Source organism: Dipteris shenzhenensis, chromosome 26 (assembly GCF_047967505.1).
Source record: "Dipteris shenzhenensis isolate YYH24624 ecotype China chromosome 26, Dip_SZ_1.0, whole genome shotgun sequence".
In the NCBI taxonomy this organism is placed as follows: Eukaryota; Viridiplantae; Streptophyta; class Polypodiopsida; order Gleicheniales; family Dipteridaceae; genus Dipteris; species Dipteris shenzhenensis.
The window spans coordinates 35,017,934-35,039,679 of NC_141621.1; the positions used below are offsets into that span (position 1 = coordinate 35,017,934).

General features: G+C 41.7%; 1 protein-coding gene across 5 annotated transcripts; it reads right to left on the minus strand.

The window, feature by feature from the left end:
* Positions 1-11,157: 11,157 nt before the first annotated feature.
* On the minus strand, positions 11,158-14,114 carry LOC147884998 (aquaporin PIP1-2-like). 5 transcript variants are annotated; one of them, XM_087397514.1, is made up of 5 exons: positions 13,979-14,114; positions 12,898-13,286; positions 12,489-12,784; positions 12,170-12,310; positions 11,158-11,747 (listed from the first exon to the last, which is right to left on the minus strand). In XM_087397514.1, exons 2-5 carry the CDS (start codon positions 13,235-13,237, stop codon positions 11,643-11,645), a joined length of 882 nt encoding a protein of 293 aa, XP_087253640.1. In that variant the 5' UTR covers positions 13,238-13,286; positions 13,979-14,114; the 3' UTR covers positions 11,158-11,642. The 5 variants fall into 5 exon arrangements, with proteins under 5 accessions (XP_087253640.1, XP_087253641.1, XP_087253644.1 ...); XM_087397515.1 differs by having other exon boundaries at positions 13,847-13,980; XM_087397518.1 differs by lacking the exon at positions 13,979-14,114 and adding an exon at positions 13,851-13,955.
* Positions 14,115-21,746: the final 7,632 nt, after the last annotated feature.

A 21,746-nucleotide genomic window follows, 5' to 3' on the forward strand; every position in this document is an offset into this window, starting at 1 on the left:
TGTGGGCTTACATCTACTAGTTCTACTACAGTGAATCCTTGGTCTGGCAGGTTATGCAATTCCACTGACACTTCTATGTCAGTGAGGGGGAGAGATAAAGGGAAAGACAAGGTTGTTGAGGTGATTTCACAAGCTGAAAATGATGTCCCTGGGCCATCAAATTGTGGCTATGATTCGTCATGTGTGACATTTTGGATAGTGAGCTAGGTATACCATTTGTGTCTACACTTGGAGTCAAGGGAAGCAGGTGAGGAGAGTCAGGCACTCCAGTGAGAAGGTCACAGAGAGTCAGATATCCTATTGACAGGTTAACTTATGGTGGTTATGCTACTCAGCATTATGCATATATGACAAAAGTTATGGGACATACTGAGCCAACTATCTTTGGTGAGGCTGTGCAAGATGGTCATTGGTGGAATGCCATGGATGAGGAGATGGATGCAATTGCCACTAATTAGACTTGGGATTCGGTGGAGTTGCCTAAAGGCAAGAATCCTATTGGTTGCAAATGGGTCTACAAAGTAAAATGCAAGTCTGATGGATTAGTGGGAAGGTATAAAGCAAGGCTAGTTGCCAAAGGGTATGCACAGCAGTATGGGCTAGATTATGAGGAAAGTTTCAGCTCTGTTGCCAAGATGGCAATTGTGAGAACTATCATAGCATTAGCTGCTGCAAATGGCTGGAAATTGTAGCAAATGGATGTCAAGAATGCTTTCCTAAATGGTGACTTGTTGGAGGAAGCCTATATGGTTTAGCTTGAGGGTTATGTGCACCCTGACTATCCCAACTATGTTTGCAGGTTGAAGAAAGCTCTCTATGGGCTGAAGCAAGCACCTAGAGCATGGAATGAAAGGATCAGTAGATACTGTAGGAGCTTGGTTTTGCAGTTGGGAAGGCTGATCATTCATTGTTCACAAAGAAGACAATTGTTGGATGTGTTGTGATTGTGATTTATATTGATGATCTGATTCTGACTAGTAGTGATGATGATGGCATTGCTGAAATTAAGAGCAAGCTGAAAATGGAGTTTGATATGAAGGATCTAGGGGACTTGAAGTTCTTTCTTGGCATAGAGGTGTTGAGAACACCTGATGGCATTTGGCTTATGCAGAGGCAGTATGCCTTGAATATGCTAGAGAGGTTTGGCATGAAGGATTGCAAACCAATGGATATCCCCTTGGATCAAAACTTGAAGATGATGGCTGATTCTGGAGCTGAGATTGATGACATTACCATGTATAGGTAGATGGTTGGAAGCTTGATTTATCTGACTATTACCAGGCCTGATTTAATATATGCTGTGGGACTCATTAGTCAGTTTATGCAAAAGCCACGGAAGCCTCACTTGGATGCAGTGAGAAGGATAATGTGCTATGTCAAGGCAACATATCAATATGGACTCTTTTATGAGTATGGAAAGGATATAGAACTGGTTGGATACACAGATGCAAATTGGGTAGCATGTGCCTATGACAGGAGATCCACCAGTGGTTATGCATTCAGCCTTGGTAGTGCAGTGGTGAGTTGGAGTAGTAAAAAGCAGCCCACAGTGGCATTGTCTAGTACAGAAGCACAGTATAGAGGTGCAAGATTGGCTGCATGTGAGATTGCTTGGCTTTAGAAGCTTTTGCGGGATTTGGGACTGCATGTGGGAAAATCAATCAGAATTTATTGTGATAACATGAGTAGTGTGCACTTGGCAAGTAATCCGATTTATCCTACTAGAACTAAGCATATTGAGGTACACTACCATTTCATCAGAAATATGGTATTATCAAAGAAGATTGATCTCATACATGTGAAGATTGAAGATCAGGTTGCAGATATCTTTACCAAGTCATTGGATAGAGATAATTTTACATACTTTAGAGAGCTACTTGGTGTTATGCTCCCTACTTGAGCTTGAGGGGGAGTGTTGAGAATCAAGCTCTTGGTGTGAAGAGAGTGGGAGAGAAGTAAGGAGTCTCACTTGTAGCTTTCTCACATACACAATGAATGAATACACACAAAGGTGGAGGCTGAAAACAGTTTTTCTCTTCTTAGTTGTGAAAGCCAAAAGAACTCTCTCTTTCAAGTACAAAAGGAATAGATGAACCCTATATGTGGGTCTCAAACCAAACTCAGCTAACCTAGGTGGCATACTAACTGAAGTAGAAGACAGCTTCTTTTGAAGTTTTTACTGAAGAAGATGCACCACCATTTCTCTACTCTTTAGAAATTAAATGAGCAATCAACTCCTCAAAATCAGGAAAATTCTCACGGATGGCAATGGATGTCTGAAACTGTGCATAATCCTGTCCTAGACCATTCAACATCATAGAAACTAAATCATCATCTTCCGCTGGCGACCCAATAGAAGTAAGTGCATCTGCAATCTTCTTCACCTTCATGTGGTAGTCATTGATGCTCATATTTTCTCTCTGCACATTATGCATTTCCTGCTTGAGCTACATTTTCTTGGCTTACGTATTTGTGCTATACACTTTTGTTAAAGTATCCCACACCTCCTTCGGCGTGCTTCCATCCTGAATATGCACAATCATAGAATCTGAAATACTGATAGACATCTAGTACATAACTTTTCTGGCTCTCTCATGCCATCCTTTAAATGCCTGCAACTCCTGTTGATTGGGAACATTAGGAATAACTGGTTCTTGTTCAGCTCTAATAATGAACTCCCAATAGCCTTTTCCCTTAAGGAAATTCGTCATTCTAAACTTCCATGTTGGGAAGTTGTTCTTGTCAAGACTTTCAGTGACAATCTGTGAAAGAGCATCAGATGCCATTACAGAACACTGCAAAAATATTCTGTCACTCCAAAAAACATAACTTCTGCCTCTTAAGGGCGAATTTGCAAAACTGATGAAAGTGGTATTTGACCACACAATCACTTTCAGTGACGATTATGCATCAACAGGCAATAAGAATGATTCTATCACTCCCAATATCTCTATGCATAGGCATACGATGCAATTTCTGCGGCAACTTTTCACCGACCTGCAAAACAGTGGTCACACAGCAAAAAACAGGGCACTTTTCTAAGTGCCTGTGGAAAACTTCCGCCACCAAAACTGGCCCCGAAATGACCTCGAATCAAAAAAATAATGTCACCGACAGCTTTGTCCTCACCCCTAGCATATACTACCCTCTTGCCGCACCACGAAGGGCGTCCCAATTTGAGACAGTGCACTCTTGCACTTTCCGATTGTGCTACCTGCAGAGATTTGCTCCCAAACTTGAAAAAGGAAAGCAACACTGATCCTCTTACCAAGACACCATGAACTTGGTTTGCTTTCTTGATCTCCTTACCACGAACCGAGCTTTGATACCATGTGAAGAGAGTGGGAGAGAAATAAGGAGTCTCACTTGCAGCTTTCTCACATACACAATGGGGAAATACACACAAAGGTGGAGGCTAAAAATAGTTTTTCTCTTCTTAGTTGTGAAAGCCAAAAGAACTCTCTCTTTCAAGTACAAAAGGAATAGATGAACCCTATATGTGGGTCTCAAACCAAACTCAGCTAACCTAGGTGGCATACTAACTAAGCCACTTACTAGAGTACATAAAGATAGCTGTCATCTGGCTATTATTCATGGGCGGTGTACTAACCGCATCTGTAGCTAACAAGTCGGTGACATAAATGCACAACAGTCACCCTGGCATATCACGAGTGGAGCTCGATATCTCAACACTCGGTTATTGTTCCCGTTGTGTGAGTAGGTGAATAAGGTGAGTCACACTGACTCAACTATAGTTACTTCTTATCTACTATGTAAGGGTGTGGCCTTAGTAGTGTTCAATTGTATTGTGTGGGGTGAATATGATCTGATTGTGGAGGATACTGTTGCTCCCTCCTGGTTGCTTCCTATATCTCTCTTCTTGTTTTTCTTAATATATACTCAAGAAAGAGGGACAAGAGAGAATGTGGTCTCAAGATACAGAGTCTTGAATCCTTTTTCTTGTGCATGAAGAGCCCTTACAATGATCACTCCTTACAGAACAACATAAGAGGGAATTTAAAGAGATTGCAACTAATGTTGGAAGAGCATGAAGCTCCAAGTCTCCTCCATTGTAATGCCAATCACTATGAAAGGTCAGCAAAAAGTGCTGATCTTTTAATTAGTATGATGGAATTTTGGCTGCCACCCGAATGAGAAGTCACATTGTGTCAAATGGGACATTTGTTTGAAGCTCTTATTAGAAAAGGACACCCTCTAAATATTATATTATTGAGAGCCCTGCTTGCTTGGAATGCAGGCAACACATATGGGTGCTATCCTTTCATGCAACACATATGGGTGCTATCATCATGAAAGACCTCTACCTCAGTGTCCTTTTCAGTACCATTAAGAGGCAACACATACACCTATTTTTGTGGAGGTTTATTTGAGGCTTTAGCTCCCACCTATTCATTATTTTTAGGGAAGTTCCAAGCAGCATGATCTTTGCTCAAACATTTGCAGCAAAGATTTTCTTGATTGGCCCTTTCATAATCCTCTTTCTTCACGAGAGGACATTTTTGTGTTTGAGATGGTTCTTGAGAAGCTTCCTTCTTGAAGTGCCCCTTCCTTTTCAAATTGGGAAATTTGTTGAGCTTAGGAGCAAAACTTATTTGTTCCGAAGTCCTAGCTTTGGATTCCCATCGTGTCATCGTATATTTGGGCATACTTAATTGCTTCTTCAAAGGTTTTGGAAGAATTTCTTCTCACCTTGACCTTATAGGTGTCTGTAAGACCTCTTACGAAACCCTTATTGTCTAGAATTCGTCAATTCCTTTTAGCTTAAGAACTGCCTCCCTATAGTTTGTTATGTACTAGACCAAAGTGTTCTTACCCATGCTACAATTGTCCCAAGCCTCCCACGCTCTTTCTAACTCTTTTTTAGGTGAAAAATCCTTTAAGAGATATTTTTCAAATTCAGCCAATACCTATGGATCCTATCATTTTCCCTTAGGCTCATCGACTATTTATAAGCCTTATCTCCAAAGGAAATATTTGCTTTTATGACTTGTTCAAGAAGGGCATTCTTGAGTCGATGGAAGTCTTGCCATTTTTGCAAGAACGTATTAATCGCATCCTTGTTGTGTTCTTTTTCTTCCCCATTGAAAATTGGTGGTTTCAAATCCTTAAGTATGATTGAGGTTTCTTTAATTTGAGAGGTGTCCCTCTCAACTTAACTTGGAGGAGTCTGTGATTGTACCATAGAATTACTAATTGAGAGTCTGATAACTCAAATATGCCTTCACTAAGAGTTTTTTAAATGTATCATCTTAACTGCTTCTTTATACTTTGCATTCGAGTTTCTAGTTTAATGAACTCCAAATATAGAATTAAATAATTATTGTAATCAACTATAGCCAAATGCCTTTAAACAATGGGTGTGGAAGACATGCTTGCAACATAACAAGATGTAAATCTTGTCACTAAATCCTTGTTAATAAGAGGAGACTCGTTGCACACTGAATCGCAATACTAAAACATGAGGTAAAGCTCCTTAAATCAGTGGGGCTAATTTTGCTCCCAAAAAAAAAAAAGTGGTGGCTAAGTGGATCTTCTTGGCTTTTTTTGTGATCACATCAGCTGTAATTTGTGGAATGATCATGTTTATCGTAATCTTGGACATATATCAGATTGATTGTAATCTAGCTGAAATTTTATTGTAATCAGATTGATTATGATCTAGCTGAAATTAGCTGAGGATGGTTGCTTCCCTTCGTTGTTGTTGGAACGGAATACTCCTACGTGATGTTACAATTCGAGGCCTCAATTAAGAGCATGATTGGATCTTTTAAAGTACCATCATCACCCTCACCCTTGGTGCTTTCTGACCAGGGGTTGTGCTAATGAAAATCACTTTCTCAAAGAAGTAGTAAAGCCATAATAACAATTCAGAGACGTGTGCCTAGAAGCTTATAATGCCTATGCATACATACCACTAGCTTTTGTTTTAGATCAACCTAGAAGCTTGTGGGGGTTTCCATTTTCCGAGCAAAAACCCTGGAGCGATGAGCAGACAAAAGGTGGGAGGGGTCAAAATATATAGGCTCATCATTTTTGGGGAGCAAAAATTTCCAAATTATTTCAAGGAATATGAAAGTAAATGTGAAATATTGATAAATAGATATAGATGTAAATATACCTTTATATAATATACATATATAATGTCCAAGTGGTAACTTATTTTATGACTTTCAAAAATCCTTTCTTTTCCTTTCACCATTGGTTGGATCATGAAATTTTGAGCAAACATCCTCTTTACAGTTCCTTGGGATGACCTAAGAAAAACATATAATGTCTTTTTGGTAGACCCTCTAAGTGTATTCTGCTAGAGGAATATGGTTTTAAGAGCTTGCCCCAACCCTATTCTGTCGACGGAATACCCTTGGAGAGCCTACGCAGAAGGGGTCATAACTTTTGCTCCTTAGCTCCGATTGAGGAGCTGTAAAAAGGAAAAATGTTCCAAATTTCATGATCTATGCAATGGTAGGCTTAAATTATAATTTTAATCGTTATAAAAGAGATAAACTAAAATTTTCAAAATGTATATGAGAGTTACAACTTCTCCCTAATTCATATTATGGTAGGAAGGAGTTCAATAGGGACCACATTTCCTTTAAAGTACTTAGGTTTGGAGAATTGGGAATATTTTGGAAATCCCCCCTTTCCTTCCCATATTTGATAATGTATTAGAGATTAATTTATGATCAATTATAATGGCTTCAAGTATGAGGTTTCCAACATCATTTTCCTACTCATCCAAGGAATATGGTATAAATTATTATATGAGAGCTTCAAATATGGGATTGCTAAAGATTAGGGAAACTCTTTTAAATTGATTGAATTACCATAATCCTCAAAAGTGAGTATGGTAGGGAGGTAGTTATAGGAGTTTCTAAAGTGTTCACTATTTGCTCATATATAGATGATGTTCTCTAAAATTAGGGTTATAATGAAAAATAAGTAGGTATATGGTTCCATAAATGAGAAATTAAGAAAGAATTGTATATTCCTTTGAGAAATATACTAGAATGGTTGGTGTCAAAAATTATCGCTTGAACTTTTTTGCTCGTAGGTTTTTGCTCAAAAACTATGCACATTCGAAGCTCATAATGCTTGCTCTGATACCACTATTGCATCTACTACAATAGAGCGCTCTCTGCTAGTTATGCTACCCAACCATGGATTCTAGATAATATAGCTCTCTCATTTTCTCTACCTTCCATGAGGTTTTCTCCCTAAGTCCTCCTTCTTCAAGCTTCCTCCCGAATCCTCCCTCTAGCCTAGTGCTTGCCACATGGAGTGGTCTTGAGTGTCAAGTGTCCATGTGGACCTTAGAACCTCTATGCCTCTTTAGGCCTTACCTTGGCACTCCATTTATTGACTAGGCCTAGGATTTTTCCTATCCCCTAGGATTGTCTCTCTAAACTCCCATTGATGCAAGCACTGTCAAGACCTCTTGGTTTCCCACCTCACCATAGCTAAGACGTGGCCTTCATAATTATGGTCAACATAACACTTGGACTAGAGAAGAGGAGAAAAGAAAGAGGGGGCAGACCTACAATAGGCTAGAGGACAAAATAATAGTTTCCTCAAAAGGCCCCACAAATGGAGGGAGAGGAGAGTAAGACCAAAGCAACGGAGCAGAAGATTGGGCAAACCTACAGTCCACCGAAGGAGAAGAGAAATCCTCCCATAAGGGCCCACAACGCCTTGAATGATATTTGGGGCTAATTTGGTGCATATGGGAGGAGTGTCAAGATTGGGTTAGGGGGGAACAATGGTCCTCAAGGTAAGAGAAATAACCAATATGGGCCCTCTACATGCCTGCCATCCCTCCACCCCAACATACCATTGCCCCACACAAAGGATCACTCTCATTGGTACACCTCAGATCCCTCTTTAATCCCTTGAAATTAGGAAACACTAATTCAAGGCCCTTTTGAGACCCCATTTCTCCCATGATGGTTTTTTCCATAGTCTCACTTCTAGATCTTCCCTTTGTATTGTCATAAATTTAGTCATACTTGAAAGCTTCTTCAAAGGTTTTGTGAGAATATCTTCTCACATCTATCTTGTAATTTTCTTTTATACCCCTTACAAAACTCTTATTTTTTAAACTCATCAATGCCTTTTAGCTTGAGGGTTACTTTTGAATAAATAGCTATGACTTGAGTTTATTCCCATACTGCAACTATCCCAACTTTCCCATGCCATTCCAAGCTCATTTTTAGATATGATGTTTGTTTAAACTCAGACCAATACTTTGAGATCTTGTTAGTCTCTAAGGATCAACCACCATTTATACGCTTTATTGCCTAGGGAAAGAGTGGCTTCCACAACTCAATTTTTCGAAGGCTTATTTCAAAGTCTATCAAAATCTTCCCATTTTTTGAACAAATCATGTATAGTACACTAGTTTCTCTCTCTTTGTTTCACATTATAAATTAGTGCTTTTAAGTTTTTCAAGATATTTGACATTTCCCTACGTCAAGACATTGATGCTTCAATTTTAACATGGAAATTGGTGACACACATTACAAGTTATAGATTGCTTGGAAACTACTTCAATGAATTTATATGTTAGTTGGCTTTAGTTGAGTTTTTCTATTCACATCCTCTCCAAAATTCAATTAATTAATCCATCTCCCCCTCATCAATCTCAATTAACCTAATGTCCAATCGTCTAATTAATCCGCCCCATGCCTTCCCCCTTCGTTGCCTCCCAGCGAGTGAGCTCCGCTTCCTCTGTCCTAAGCTTCCTCTCCACCTCCGCTGGCCGCCCACCTTCCAACAGCTTCCTCTCTACCTCTGCTGGCCACTCGCCTTTCCCCATCTCTAGCTTCCTACATTCCCGAATCTACAGGCTTCCGCCTCTGCTCACTCACCCCACGCTTTGCATTTCATTCTTTTCTTCCCTTCCTCCATCCTCGGCTTGTCCACTCTACTCTTCCATCCCTCCCTCCCTCACCCCTAGCTCTGCACTTCGCTACCCTTTGCTCGCGTTCACATCAGCCAAAATAGGGAGGCATTTATATAGAAGAGATGAAGTCAGTTTGAAGCTTCCAGCAAAATTGGGTTGATTCGATTCATTTTAGCCCTCTTACCTCACATTAATCCCGCCACCCTCCCAAACTAATGAATGATTTTATTTTTGGGAACGTTACGAGCCCCTATTAAGGGTTTTCTACTTTTATGGATTTTAAATAAGGAACTTTATAGTTTCTATAGTGTGCTTCCTCCAGATCAATAGATTCCTTATGGCTATATTCTTCAACGATTGATTTTCTTTCCTTTCTCCATCCCACTTTTTTTAGTTTACCTTTCTCACTCTAGACTTGTCATAGGATTTTTTTTTCATAAACATATAAAGAAAAAGATTAATCTACAAATGATAGTGTAGTATATATTCGTTTGAGGTCCCCAATTTTGAATTCAAACTCAAATCGATCCTCTTGATATGTAAACTTGCACCTTCGTTCGAGCCTTCAGAGTCAATCCCTTAGTTCTAATCTGTGAAGTAAATCCTTTCACTTCTGATCTTTGAGATTTTCGTACATAATAGATATTTGCTTCGAAAGAGAAGGGATTGGAACATGGATAATTTTTTCAACTTAAATTCATTAAGAAGCTAAACTTTTATATTGGTGTCGAAAGTTTGTATTTTCGAATAAAAATAAACATTTGAAATACTTGCCGAAGATTTGAAACTCTTATGTAAAAAATTGTGAAGTTTGTTTGGATTTACATTTTTTACTTCAAAATTTAGAAGAGAATATATAAAAGTGGACTACATCCTATCAATATTCTAAAACTAAAAAAAAGTCCTAGATAAATTTTCACCAATATTTTATATTAATATGTAAGCATAGATTCGATTAAAACATCCATGGATTGGGATCCAATGGACCTTTTTTTCTACAAAGAAAAGAGAGAAGGAAAAAATATATTTGTAATGGGGATTCCTTTAAATTAAATAAAGTTCAACTTTGTATGATGTAAAAAATCTATTTGTCTTTTTTTTAAATGTGAAGTTAACATCGACAATGATAGAAGTGCAACTTTCTCTCTAATGCAAAAATTTTCCCCCATTTCACCTTGTTTTGATTCCATCTCTTGTGGTTAATCATCACATGCCCAAGCCTAAAAGACGACTTCAACCCACTTGTGGAGAGGTTTCAAGCAAACCTTGAGCTGCCAAACCATGCTTGTCACTCACACTCCTTGAAAGCTATAAGTGTAGAGAGTTATGCCTCACTAGACAAATTCCACCTCCTTCTAAAGTGAAGAGTCTAAATAATCTACAATGTCTCTAAAGGAAGGTGCTTGAGCTTCTCCAAATATAAGGTAAGTAAATATAGATCCCATTGCCTACAACCTTCCTGTACCCACCATTAATCATCCCCCCAATTCCTTTATGTTAACATCCACACCCAAAAAGAGTCGCGGGCAGTCTAGAATGGGTTAACCTCATTACACATCAAATGCCCATCATGGGTTTTAACACTAGTTTTGTACCAAAACAAGGCACTTTTGTGTCTTTTTCAAGGGTTTGCATACTAGATTCAATACAATCCAAATGATGAAATCCTTCTAGTAATGATAGATACACAAGATGAGGTTTGGGGGAAAAATAGTAGACATAGAAAAAGTAACAATTGAAATTTTCAAAAGTGCTCTTGAACCTATTATCGTCCAAAAACAAACATAATAGTGTCCCTTGTGTAGGCAGCCAAGATGGTGTGCACAAGCTTGGCTGCCCACACAAGGGCTTGGAGGGAGCAAGACACGGTGAGTCCACAAAGGATCAGAAGGTTTGGTCATGGTCGGTGTGTGTGTAATCAAACGCCTGCCCATCGTTTAAAATCTCACTGCCTATTGGTTCGAAGAGCCGACTAGCAATGGGCACCTCTCATAGGTGAACATCATTATGCTTCATTGCTTCATTTCGCATCAAGAACAGAGCTGATGTATAAGCAAAAGAAAAAACAGAAACAAGTTCAGGGGACGAGGAGAGGAGCCCATGCTTGCGGAGTTTGATTGCCATCATGTGCCTATTTTTCGGAAAATGAGTTTGAGTGTAGCTACTCATCCAAGAAAAACCACAAGCTGGAGATAAAATCATACACTTGAGGGTCAATAATGGGTGAAGATGAAAGATGATCCAAAGCAACTGAAGTCTGATTATCATAACACATTACATGGGGGAGGAGGAACATCCACCAAGAACCCATTGAAAAGGAGAAGATAAGAAAGCCCATACATTTTTTGAACACGCTGCACAGCAAAGAGGTGTCTGATTAACATTAAACTAGTTCAGGGAGCATTGAAGATCCATCACCAGCAGCTGCTCTTATGAATTCCCTGGATGAGGATGAACAGATGCAGGCAAAAAAGCTTGAAAAACTTTTGACAGAAGCAAGAGATGATGGAGAGTTGGAGCGAGTGGAGTTTGATTATTAATACACAAGCAGTGCCAGATTGTGAAGAAGAATTTGAGGATAGAAGGCGATGGATGCGCATTGTCACCAGCAGTTGCTGATCTTGTGGTTCAATTTAACAACTCAGAGATGATGAACAAACACGCAGTCAAAGAAGCACTAATTAATTTGTGCAGTGTCTCGTGGTGATGATGATCATGGCGATCAAGCAGCCTCGCTGCGCGTCTTGAATGGCAGTGCCCGAATCACTATCACATGGTATGCGCAAGCCAGACTTGCTCCGATCAATGGTCCAACCCAGAAGATCCACTGCATCCACAGAAACATTCCCACAACAATTCATCATGCAAAAAATCACTTCCTCTGTCGCTCTCCAAGTTTCAACTGCAACGCAAATCAGTCATTCAAACACTTCTGCTGGATGAATCTGCAGATTTGCATTCCCCAACGATTGCTCGAGATTAAGCTTATCTCATCGGTTGCATCTCAGGCACAATCCAGAGAAGCAGGATCTCTTGACAGAACAAGCTTTTCTTCGATTTTGTAGTAAAGCTCTTGCACGGAGAACCAGGCAGGCAGTTGCAAGTAGGGAGAGATGGAGCTAGCTTTTGAGGTAATAAATGCGAGGTTTGAAACAACTGCGCAGAGATCATCCATCCCGATCTCTTCATCACAAGAACAGGAAATAGTTCCCCAGCTCTAATGATCCAGCAAGACAAGTAGCTACTTACATGGTCGTCCCACGCCTGCTTCCTGTTGTAGATGACTGCGGCACCCAAGCTCCTCGCAGGATTGATTCCAGTTCCCGTGATCGGAATGGTAGCAAGATGGACGAGGTAGACGGCGAAGCCGATGGGGAGCGGGGCAAGGACCTGCAGCACACAGCAAAATCGCAATCACCGATTGCTCGCTCAATTTGCTTCCAATCGTGTTCATCCTTCTGAGCAAAGCGGCAACTCACGCTTCCGGTTGCCTCGACGAACCAGAAACAATTTTCATAGACGAACGGCCATGTTGCAGAATGATGCTTTTCATCACGCCTGTACTCACCGGCACGTGGGAATCTCGGGCACTTCGCTTGGCGTCTGTTGCAGAGAAGACTGTGTACACCAGAACAAAAGTCCCGACGATCTCCGCTCCCAAACCGTCGCCTTTGGTGTAACCGTGTGCCACAGAGTTCGCTCCCCCACCGAAGGCCTCGTAATTATCGGGCTGGAAGCCTTTCACAATCCCTGCACCGCATATCGCTCCGAGGCACTGCGCGACTATGTAGAGAACAGCGCGAGGCAAAGACACCTTGCGAGCCAGGAACAAGCCCCAAGTAACAGCGGGGTTGATGTGACCACCTGCTCCACAGCGAAACGCGATGAATACAGTAAGAATACCTCTGGCACTCGTCGAAGAGGTCAATCTCAGACCACAAACTCGCACACAAAGAGAAGATCATCGCAAGCAAAACCTGAAATTCCTGCTGTGCAGTAGACGAGGGCGAAGATCATGCCACCGAACGCCCATGCAATTCCTTGAATTCCCACTCCAGGGCAGGGAGTCTTGGTGTTGGTCGCGAGAGTAAGCTTGTAACCCATCACGGTTTGGATGGTGATGTACAAGAAGAGCATCGTCGCTATGAATTCTGCGATGCCTGCACGCCAGAAAGACCAGGAGGTGAACTCTGATGGCTCTATGAGAGCAGTGGGAGCGGGCTCTGTGTAGTCTCGGGTCTGAGCAGCTGTCCCCAGAGGCTGGCGTTCATTGAACTTGTTGGCTCCCAGCCTTACATCCTCTTCCTTGGCTTCCATGTCTGAGAAAGAGAGAAGCTTTTGGCACGCAACGTCTGTGGATCAGTCCCTGCACGACATGATATTTCAAAAGTTAGCCAGAGGTGGAAAAACAGAGCTCGCTGTAAGCAAGATGAACAAGTGCATAAGTTCAAATGAGCATGCAGAGACGATGGGAGGAGGAAAGGGCTGCGGCTAAGTGGGGTTATGTGAAAAAGCGAAAAGCTCCAAAACTTGCACAGAGTAGGAGAACGTGAGCAACAACATGCAGAAGAATGCAGAGGAGAGCTCAACAATTTACACGGATCCGAGGGGATTGTATGAGGGCAAGTGCAGATGAGCTCACAAAAACAGAGGACGTGCAGAGGGAATTGCAGAGGAATAATGAGAAGAGCTCCAACAAATGCAGGGATGAGGAAATTGTAAGGGAGGGAGGAACTGCAGAGAAATGCAGGGGAGAGCTGAAAAACATGCAGATATGAGGAGGAGGTTGTAAGCAGGGGAATGCAGAGAAAAGCTCAAAAACATCCAGTGATGAAGAATTGCAAGAGCTCAAAAACAGACACAGATAAGATAAGCAAGCAGGTAGGGAAAAGTTGAAAGGAAGAGATGATGGAGAGATGAGTTAACTGACAGCAAGGGGTTGGGAGGAGGGCTCAGAAGCTTGAAGGGATGAGTGATTATGAGCAAAATGAGCTAAGGACAGGTTGCAGAGATGAGAGCATGCAGAGAATGAGCTATGGAGAGGAAGGGACTGCAGACCTTGCAGCTGAGAGATGGATTGGAGAGATGAGCTGAATGCTAAAAGAAGGTGGAGTGCAGGATTGATAAAGTGGAATGCTGATGAGGAGAGCAAGCACAGAAACATGGTGGCCAGCAGCTCAGCCTGAGGTCCCCACTCCCTTGTCAGCCTCCCTTCTTATATTATCACATATACAAAAACCCTTCCAAAATGGTGAAATTTTAACCTGGCTTTTGGCAGGACATAGAAAGCCTTGTGCATCAATCTCCCAATCAACTGCTGTAGCCACCCTTATACTCTTAATTCTTTAATAAGAGCATCTGGCCATTTATCAGCCAGACTCGCCCATCATTTTGGCAACTTTTTACCCCTCCTATAGAGCAAGAGGCGAAACTCATTGGGCTATTTTAGCTACCATCCAAGGGGCTAATTTAGCTACCCAAGCCAAACCCATTTTTAGCTACCCAGGCCAAAGAGCAGGGGCTATTGTAGCTACCCAAGCTGAATCCATAGAGCAAGGGCTATTGTAGCTACCCAGGCCAAGTTTAGCCGTTGGCGTAGCTAGCCACATGTGAACACGCTCTAATATTCACATGTAGTCATAGGTTAACTTCATTCCGGTATGGGCTAAGAGCATCTGGATGCCCCATAAAGGGCAGCAAATTAGCCTGGCAATGGATAGAATGGCCACTAGGAAGTGTTGACAAGTTTCACCCCATTCCAAGCTAGAATGCTCTCAAATTGGGCAATAAATGAAGGTGCTCTAAGTTCACAATTTACCATCTTTCTTTAAAGTGCACATGTAATATGTTAGCCTGAAAATTTCAGATGATCAGAAAGATGAGAGTACTGCAGGTGCACAGATTTAAAGATGATAGTACTACAGTCGCACAGACTTTGAGGCAGGTGCCCGGATTCATTTCAGTTTGCATCTAATGTATTGTGGATAATCTAGATTCTCTCTTCTTCTACATAGCATCTCAGAGTAAAATTTTGGGTCCCGACTCCCAACGGAAGCCTTTCATCATCTCATTCCTTGTCCCACAGGTCCAATCATGCTCACAAAAAAACGTGCTTGCACCGCCCATCTCCACCGCCCCTCTCTTTGATGGTCCTACACTTGTTTACTTTGCTCATTTTCTTATTCTTTGGAGCATTCTCGACAGTCTATCTTCGTGTACCCAATGCACCACCCTGCTTCTCATCAGGCTGCTTGTCCGTCATCATCATCTTCCATAGCTGCCACACCAGAGGTGACAGACTCCATCACAGACATACAAATTCATACAATTAAGCATCGTCTCTGCATTTACGCAATCCCAAACCGAACGCACATTATACTAGTCGTGAATCATCCACCGTAAATCCTAGATGCCCCTGCAGCAACCGCCCGCGGCCCTCCTACGTGCACTCACCCATCGCACTAGCTCCTCTTCATGATCAATCCTCATGTGCACCTGGGTAGAAAAAGTTAAAGTGTCTTATTCCATCCATTGAATACTCGACAAGCGCAGCCGCGTTCCCCGTTTCTTAAAACCAAAGCAAACAAGGTGCGTGGCCCAAGCAATGGCAGAATGACAAGTGGAGTACTACGCAGTGGGCGCCTCTGGGTGGCCCGTGATCCATCACTCAACAGTGGAAGGGCTCGTGACGCCTGATGATCCATGGTGGTGACCGTTGCCTTCAGCCCTTTTTATCGGGAGGAAACTGAGCTAAAAGTAAGGAGTGGTGCAGATTGAATAGGCGGCCAACAGGCCCACAATGGCTGTCCGAAGTTGCCCTTTGATTATTCCCCAGAAGAATTCTGTCACGGGATTGCCAGAAAATTGAACGTTGAACATGAAACGGGCCATGATCTGCGTTTCAACACCGAGTCGGACGCCATAGCCGGCCGCTTGTGACGAAGAGATTCGGCATAGCTGCGGGTGCCAGCCATCGTCACCCTCATCAGCTTCATCTTTTCACAATCTAGTCGTTTCAAAATTCCAACAACTTCCATTGCTCTTTTGCTACTAGCACAAGAGTTCACTTCCTCGGGATCATAAGGAGGAAATAGAACTGGCCCGGTGTCACGGTTCATGCCACCCGGCGGTCATCCGGCTGCTCCACCAACCTATTGTGGAGCGGTTGCAGTTCGAAGAGTTGGGCGAACTCAGTGGACCAATCTTTTGTGTTAGTGTCTAGGCCCGTTCCCTCCCTATTTGGCCGACCAAGACACCAGCATAGCCTCGGTCTCCATCCCACTGGCGAAATTGGTATTCTCAAAGATACAGCGGTAGGCTTAGAGTGGGATGAAATTGGTATCCTCAAAGATGCAACGGCAGGCTCAGGTGGTAGGGTGCCCGCCTACCCGAGTGGCTACTCTCATTCAAATCTTACTCAGAGAGCATAGGTCTTGGGTAGCTGTGTGCAACCCCTCGATGGGACCATAGGTGGGTGCATTTGGGACAGGGGAAAATGGTACTCATATATATATATATATTAAGGGGCTGATCAGGCCTCAAAAAAGAAAAGACCAATAACAAAATTGGGCCAACTACAAGGGGGGGACACTTGCGGCCTACGTTGATAGAGCCTGGAACCGCAAACGCTTAGATGAAGGAGCCAATACTGAGGAGACAATGACTAATCACTGGGGATTTCTCCCCTAACATCGACCCGATATCCCTAAGGTTCGCCTTGACCATAGCTATGATGGCGGACTCCCTATGGCCGAGTACGACCTAGACCTTGAAAGCCGAGTGAATTCTCATCTCCCAGATGGAGAGGCATACATGAATTACAGGAAAAGGTTCAAACATTAGATGCTCAGTTGGGAGAGTACATTGTAAATGTAATTCAATTACAGACTCAAAACACCTCTCTTAAAGATGAGATCAAGAAATTGGAAAGAACATTAGCATTCATGAAGGATACTCCTATGGGTCCAAGACTTCGTAAGAGGAAATTGCATCCAATGGATGAAATATCCAAGAAAAGTGGTCACTAGAAGCGTCGAGTGAGAGCTTGTAGGACTGTTTCAGAACTCATGTCTGTCCATGATGAACAGTCTTGTGCTCTGGGTGAAGTGTTTATATGGAAAAAATGTTGGAGTCTGCTATACAACATCCCAAATTCAAAAGTCTAAAATCAGAGATAACATATGATTCCATGAGCAAAGTTGTGGAGCAATTCAATGCAACTAATGCACAGGGAGTCTGTGACACTGCAAGGATAAGTACCAGCACATATCGTCTCATATTTAAGAGCTTAAAGAAAGCATGTCTTTCCATAGAAACAAAAGTTAAAACCCCGCTTCTAAAACCCACCAATGTTGATAAGGAAAGGCATGCTCTCAATTTGGGTGTACTTGATTTAGTTGGTGAGCCTCGGCATGTATGTAGTACACTAACTGTGAAAGGGAAGGCTGGAGAGTCCAAAGAATTGAAACTCATAGTCAACAACTTTGTGATGGATGTTCAAAGAGTTTTGTAGACCATGGTCAAGTTTTATGATATGCGCGTGGAAGAATGCAATGCACAACTAAAGATCGTATTGAAGCTTGATGAAAGTGAGGTTGTCAAAGGTCAAAAATTAGAAAGAGTCACTTTGAACACCTATTTCATTAATTTTGGACTTTTTATATTGTTTTTAGATGAAGCCCAAAAATCCTTCCCAAATGAAAAGTTTACTTTGTGAAAATATCCTTCCCAAATCAAAATTTTACTTTCTAAAAATATTCTTCCCAAATCAAAAGTTCACTTTGTGGCACTATCATATTCACATAAAAATCTTGTTTTTTCAATCTATACTTTTGCACCAACATGCAAGAATTGTATGTTATCCGATCAAGTACTTATGGGATGGGTGCGCAACTTTGCATGTAAGTGAATTCCACCTAATTGAAGGTGTGTGTAAAGTATTGTACCCATTAAATATGCTTTTCATTGTCGATCAAGCATAAAACACCGTTTTTGCCTTAGTGTCATGCACATCCGTAAAAAAACACGCTGCTAGGTATGCTATTCGATCAAGTACTTATGGGATAGGTGCTCCACTTTGCACCCAAGTCCGTTTCAACTAGTTTGAGGTGCGTGCAAAGTATTGTGACCATCGGATATGCTTTGCATGGTAGATCATGCATTATCCACCATTTTTCCCGTAGTGATATGCACATCTGCAAAAAAACACGCCCTTAGGTATGTTATCTAACCAAGTACTTATCGGATGGGTGTGCCTCTTTCAGAACATTTCAATATCACCTAGGTTGAGGTGTAGGAAAATTATTGTACCCATCGGATATCCTTTGCATGGCCGATCAAGCATTAAATACTATTTTTGCTTTAGTGTCATGCACATCCGTAAAAAAACACGCTACTAGGTATGTTATCCGATCAAGTACTTATGGGATGGACGCACCACTTTGCATGTAAGTCAATTCCACCTAGTTGAATGTGTGTGCAAAGTATTGTGCCCATCGGATATGCTTTGCATTGTCGATCAAGCATAAAATACCGTTTTTGCCTTAGTGTCATGCACATTCATAAAAAAACACGTCCTAGGTGTGTTATTCAAGCAAGTACTTCTCAGATGGGGTCTCCACTTTGCATGCAAGTTGATTTCAACTAGGTTGAGGTCGTGCAAAGTATTGTGACCATCGGATGTGCTTTGCATGGCCGATCATGCATTATACACCGTTTTTTCCCTAGTGATATGCACATCCGCAAAAAAACACGCCCTTAGGTGTGTTATCTGACCAAGTACTTATCGGATGGCTGTGCCTGTTTGAAAACATGTCAATGCCACCTAGTTTGAGGTGTAGGAAAAGTATTTAGCCCATCGGATATGCTTTACATGGTTGATCGAGCATTAAATACCATTTTTACCTTGGTGTCATGCACATACCTAAAAACACACGCTGCTAGGTACGTTATCCGATCAAGTACTTATGGGATGGGCATGCCACTTTGCATGTAAGTCAATTCCACCTAGTTTAAGGTGTTTGCAAATTATTGTTTCCATCGGATATGCTTTGCATTGTCGATCAAGCATAAAACATTGTTTTTGCCTTAGTGTCATGCACAACCATAAAAAAACACGGTCCTAGGTGTGTTATTCAAACAAGTACTTCTCAGATGGGGAATCCACTTTGCATGCAAGTAATTTTTAACAACCTTGAGGTGCGTGCAAAGTATTGTGACCATCGGATATGCTTTGCATGGTCGATCACGCATTATACACCGTTTTTCCCCTAGTGATATGCACATCTGTAAAAAAAAAAGGCCCTTAGGTGTGTTATCCAACCAAGTACTTATCTGATGGGTGTGCCTCTTTGAGAACATTTCAATACCACCTAGGTTGAGGCATAGGAAAATTATTGTGCCCATCGGATATCCTTTGCATTGTCGATCAAGCATTAAATACCATATATTGCTCGTGTCATGCACATCCGTAAAAAAACACGTTGCTAGGTATGTTATCTGATCAAGTACTTATGGGATGGACGCGCCACTTTGCATGTAAGTGAATTCCACCTAGTTGAAGGTGTGTGCAAAGCATTGTGCCCATCGGATATGCTTTCCATTGTCGATCATGCATAAAACACCGTTTCTTTCGAGTGTCATGCACAACCATAAAAAAACACGGTCTTAGGTGTGTTATTCAAACAAGTACTTCTCAGATAGGGGCTCCACCTTGTACACAAGTCTGTTTCAACTAGATTGAGGTGCGTGCAAAGTATTGTGACCATCGGATATGCTTTGCATGGTTGATCACGCATTATTTACCATTTTTCCTGTAGTGATATGCACATTCGCAAAAAACATGCCCTTAGGTATGTTATTTGACCAAGTACTTATCAGATGGGTGTGCCTTTTTGAAAACATTTCAATACCACCTAGGTTGAGGCATAGGAAAGTGTTGTGCCCAGTGGATATCCTTTGCATGGTTGATCGAGCATTAAATACTATTTTTGCTCTAGTGTGATGCACATCCGTAAAAAAACACGCTCCTAGGTATGTTATCTGATCAAGTACTTATGGGATGGGCATGCCACTTTGCATGTAAGTCAATTCCACCTAGTTGAAGGTGTGTGCAAAGTATTGTGCCCATCGGATATGCTTTGCATTTTCGATCAAGCAGAAAACACCGTTTTTGCCTTAGTGTCATGCACAACCATAAAAAAACACAGTCCTAGGTGTGTTATTCAAACAAGTACTTATCGGATGGGGACTCCACTTTGCACGCAAGTACGTTTCAACTAGGTCGAGGTGTGTGCAAAGTATTGTGACCATCGGATATGCTTTGCATGGTCGATCACTCATTTTACAACGTTTTTTCGATAGTGATATGGACATTCGTAAAAAAACACGCCCTTAGGTATGTTATCTGACAACTTGAGTACTTATCAGATGGGTGTGCCTCTTTGAGAACATTTCAATACCACCTAGGTTAAGGCATAGGAAAAGTATTGTGCCCATCGGATATGATTTGCATGGTCGATCGAGCATTAAATACCATTTTTGCCTTAGTGTCATGCACATCCATAAAAAAACACGTTGCTAGGTGTGTTATCCGATCAAGAACTTATGCGATGGGAATGCCACTTTGCATGTAAGTCAATTCCACCTAGTTGAAGGTGTGTGCAAAGTATTGTGCCCATCAGGTATGCTTTGCATTGTCGATCAAGCATAAAACACCGTTTTTGCCTTAGTGTCATGCACAACCATAAAAAAACACAATCCTAGGTGTGTTATTCAAACAAGTACTTATCGGATGGGGGTTCCACTTTGCACGCAAGTCCATTTCAACTAAGTTGAGGTGTGTGAAAAGTATTGTCACTATCGGATATGCTTTGCATGGTCGATCACGCATTATACAATGTTTTTCCTGTGGTGATATGCACATCCACAAAAAAACACGCCCTTAGGTATGTTATCTGACCAAGTACTTATCAGATGGGTGTGCTTATTTGAGAACATTTCAATACCACCTAGCTTAAGGCATAGGAAAAGTATTGTGCCCATCGGATATCATTTGCATGGTCGATCGAGCATTAAATAGCATTTTTGCCTTAGTGTCATGCACATCCGTAAAAAAACACGCTGCTAGGTGTGTTATTTGGTCAAGTACTTATGCGATGGGAATGACACTTTGCATGTAAGTCAATTCCACCTAGTTAAAGGTGTGTGCAAAGTACTGTGCCCATCGGATATGCTTTGCATTGTCGATCAAGCATAAAACACCGTTTTTGCCTTAGTGTCATGCACAACCATAAAACAACACGGTCCTAGGTGCGTTATTCAAACAAGTACTTATCGGATGGGGGCTCCACTTTGCATGCGAGTCCGTTTCAACTAGGTTGAGGTGCATGCAAAGTATTGTCACCATGAGATATGCTTTGCATGGTCGATCACGCATTATACAACGTTTTTCTGGTAGTGATATGCACATCCATAAAAAAAGACACCCTTAGGTATGTTATCTGGCCACTTGAGTACTTATCGGATGGGTGTGGCTCTTTGAGAACATTTCAATACCACCTAGGTTGAGGCGTAGGAAAGTATTGTGCCCATCTGATATCCTTTTCATGGTCGATCGAGCATTAAGTACTATTTTTGGTCTAGTGTCATGCACATCCGTAAAAGAACACGCTGCTAGGTATGTTATCCGGTCAATTACTTATGGGATGGGCGCTCCACTTTGCATGTAAGTCAATTTCACCTAGTTTAAGGTGTGTGAAAAGTATTATGTCCATCGGATATGCTTTGCATTGTCGATCAAGCATAAAACACCCTTTTTGCCTTAATG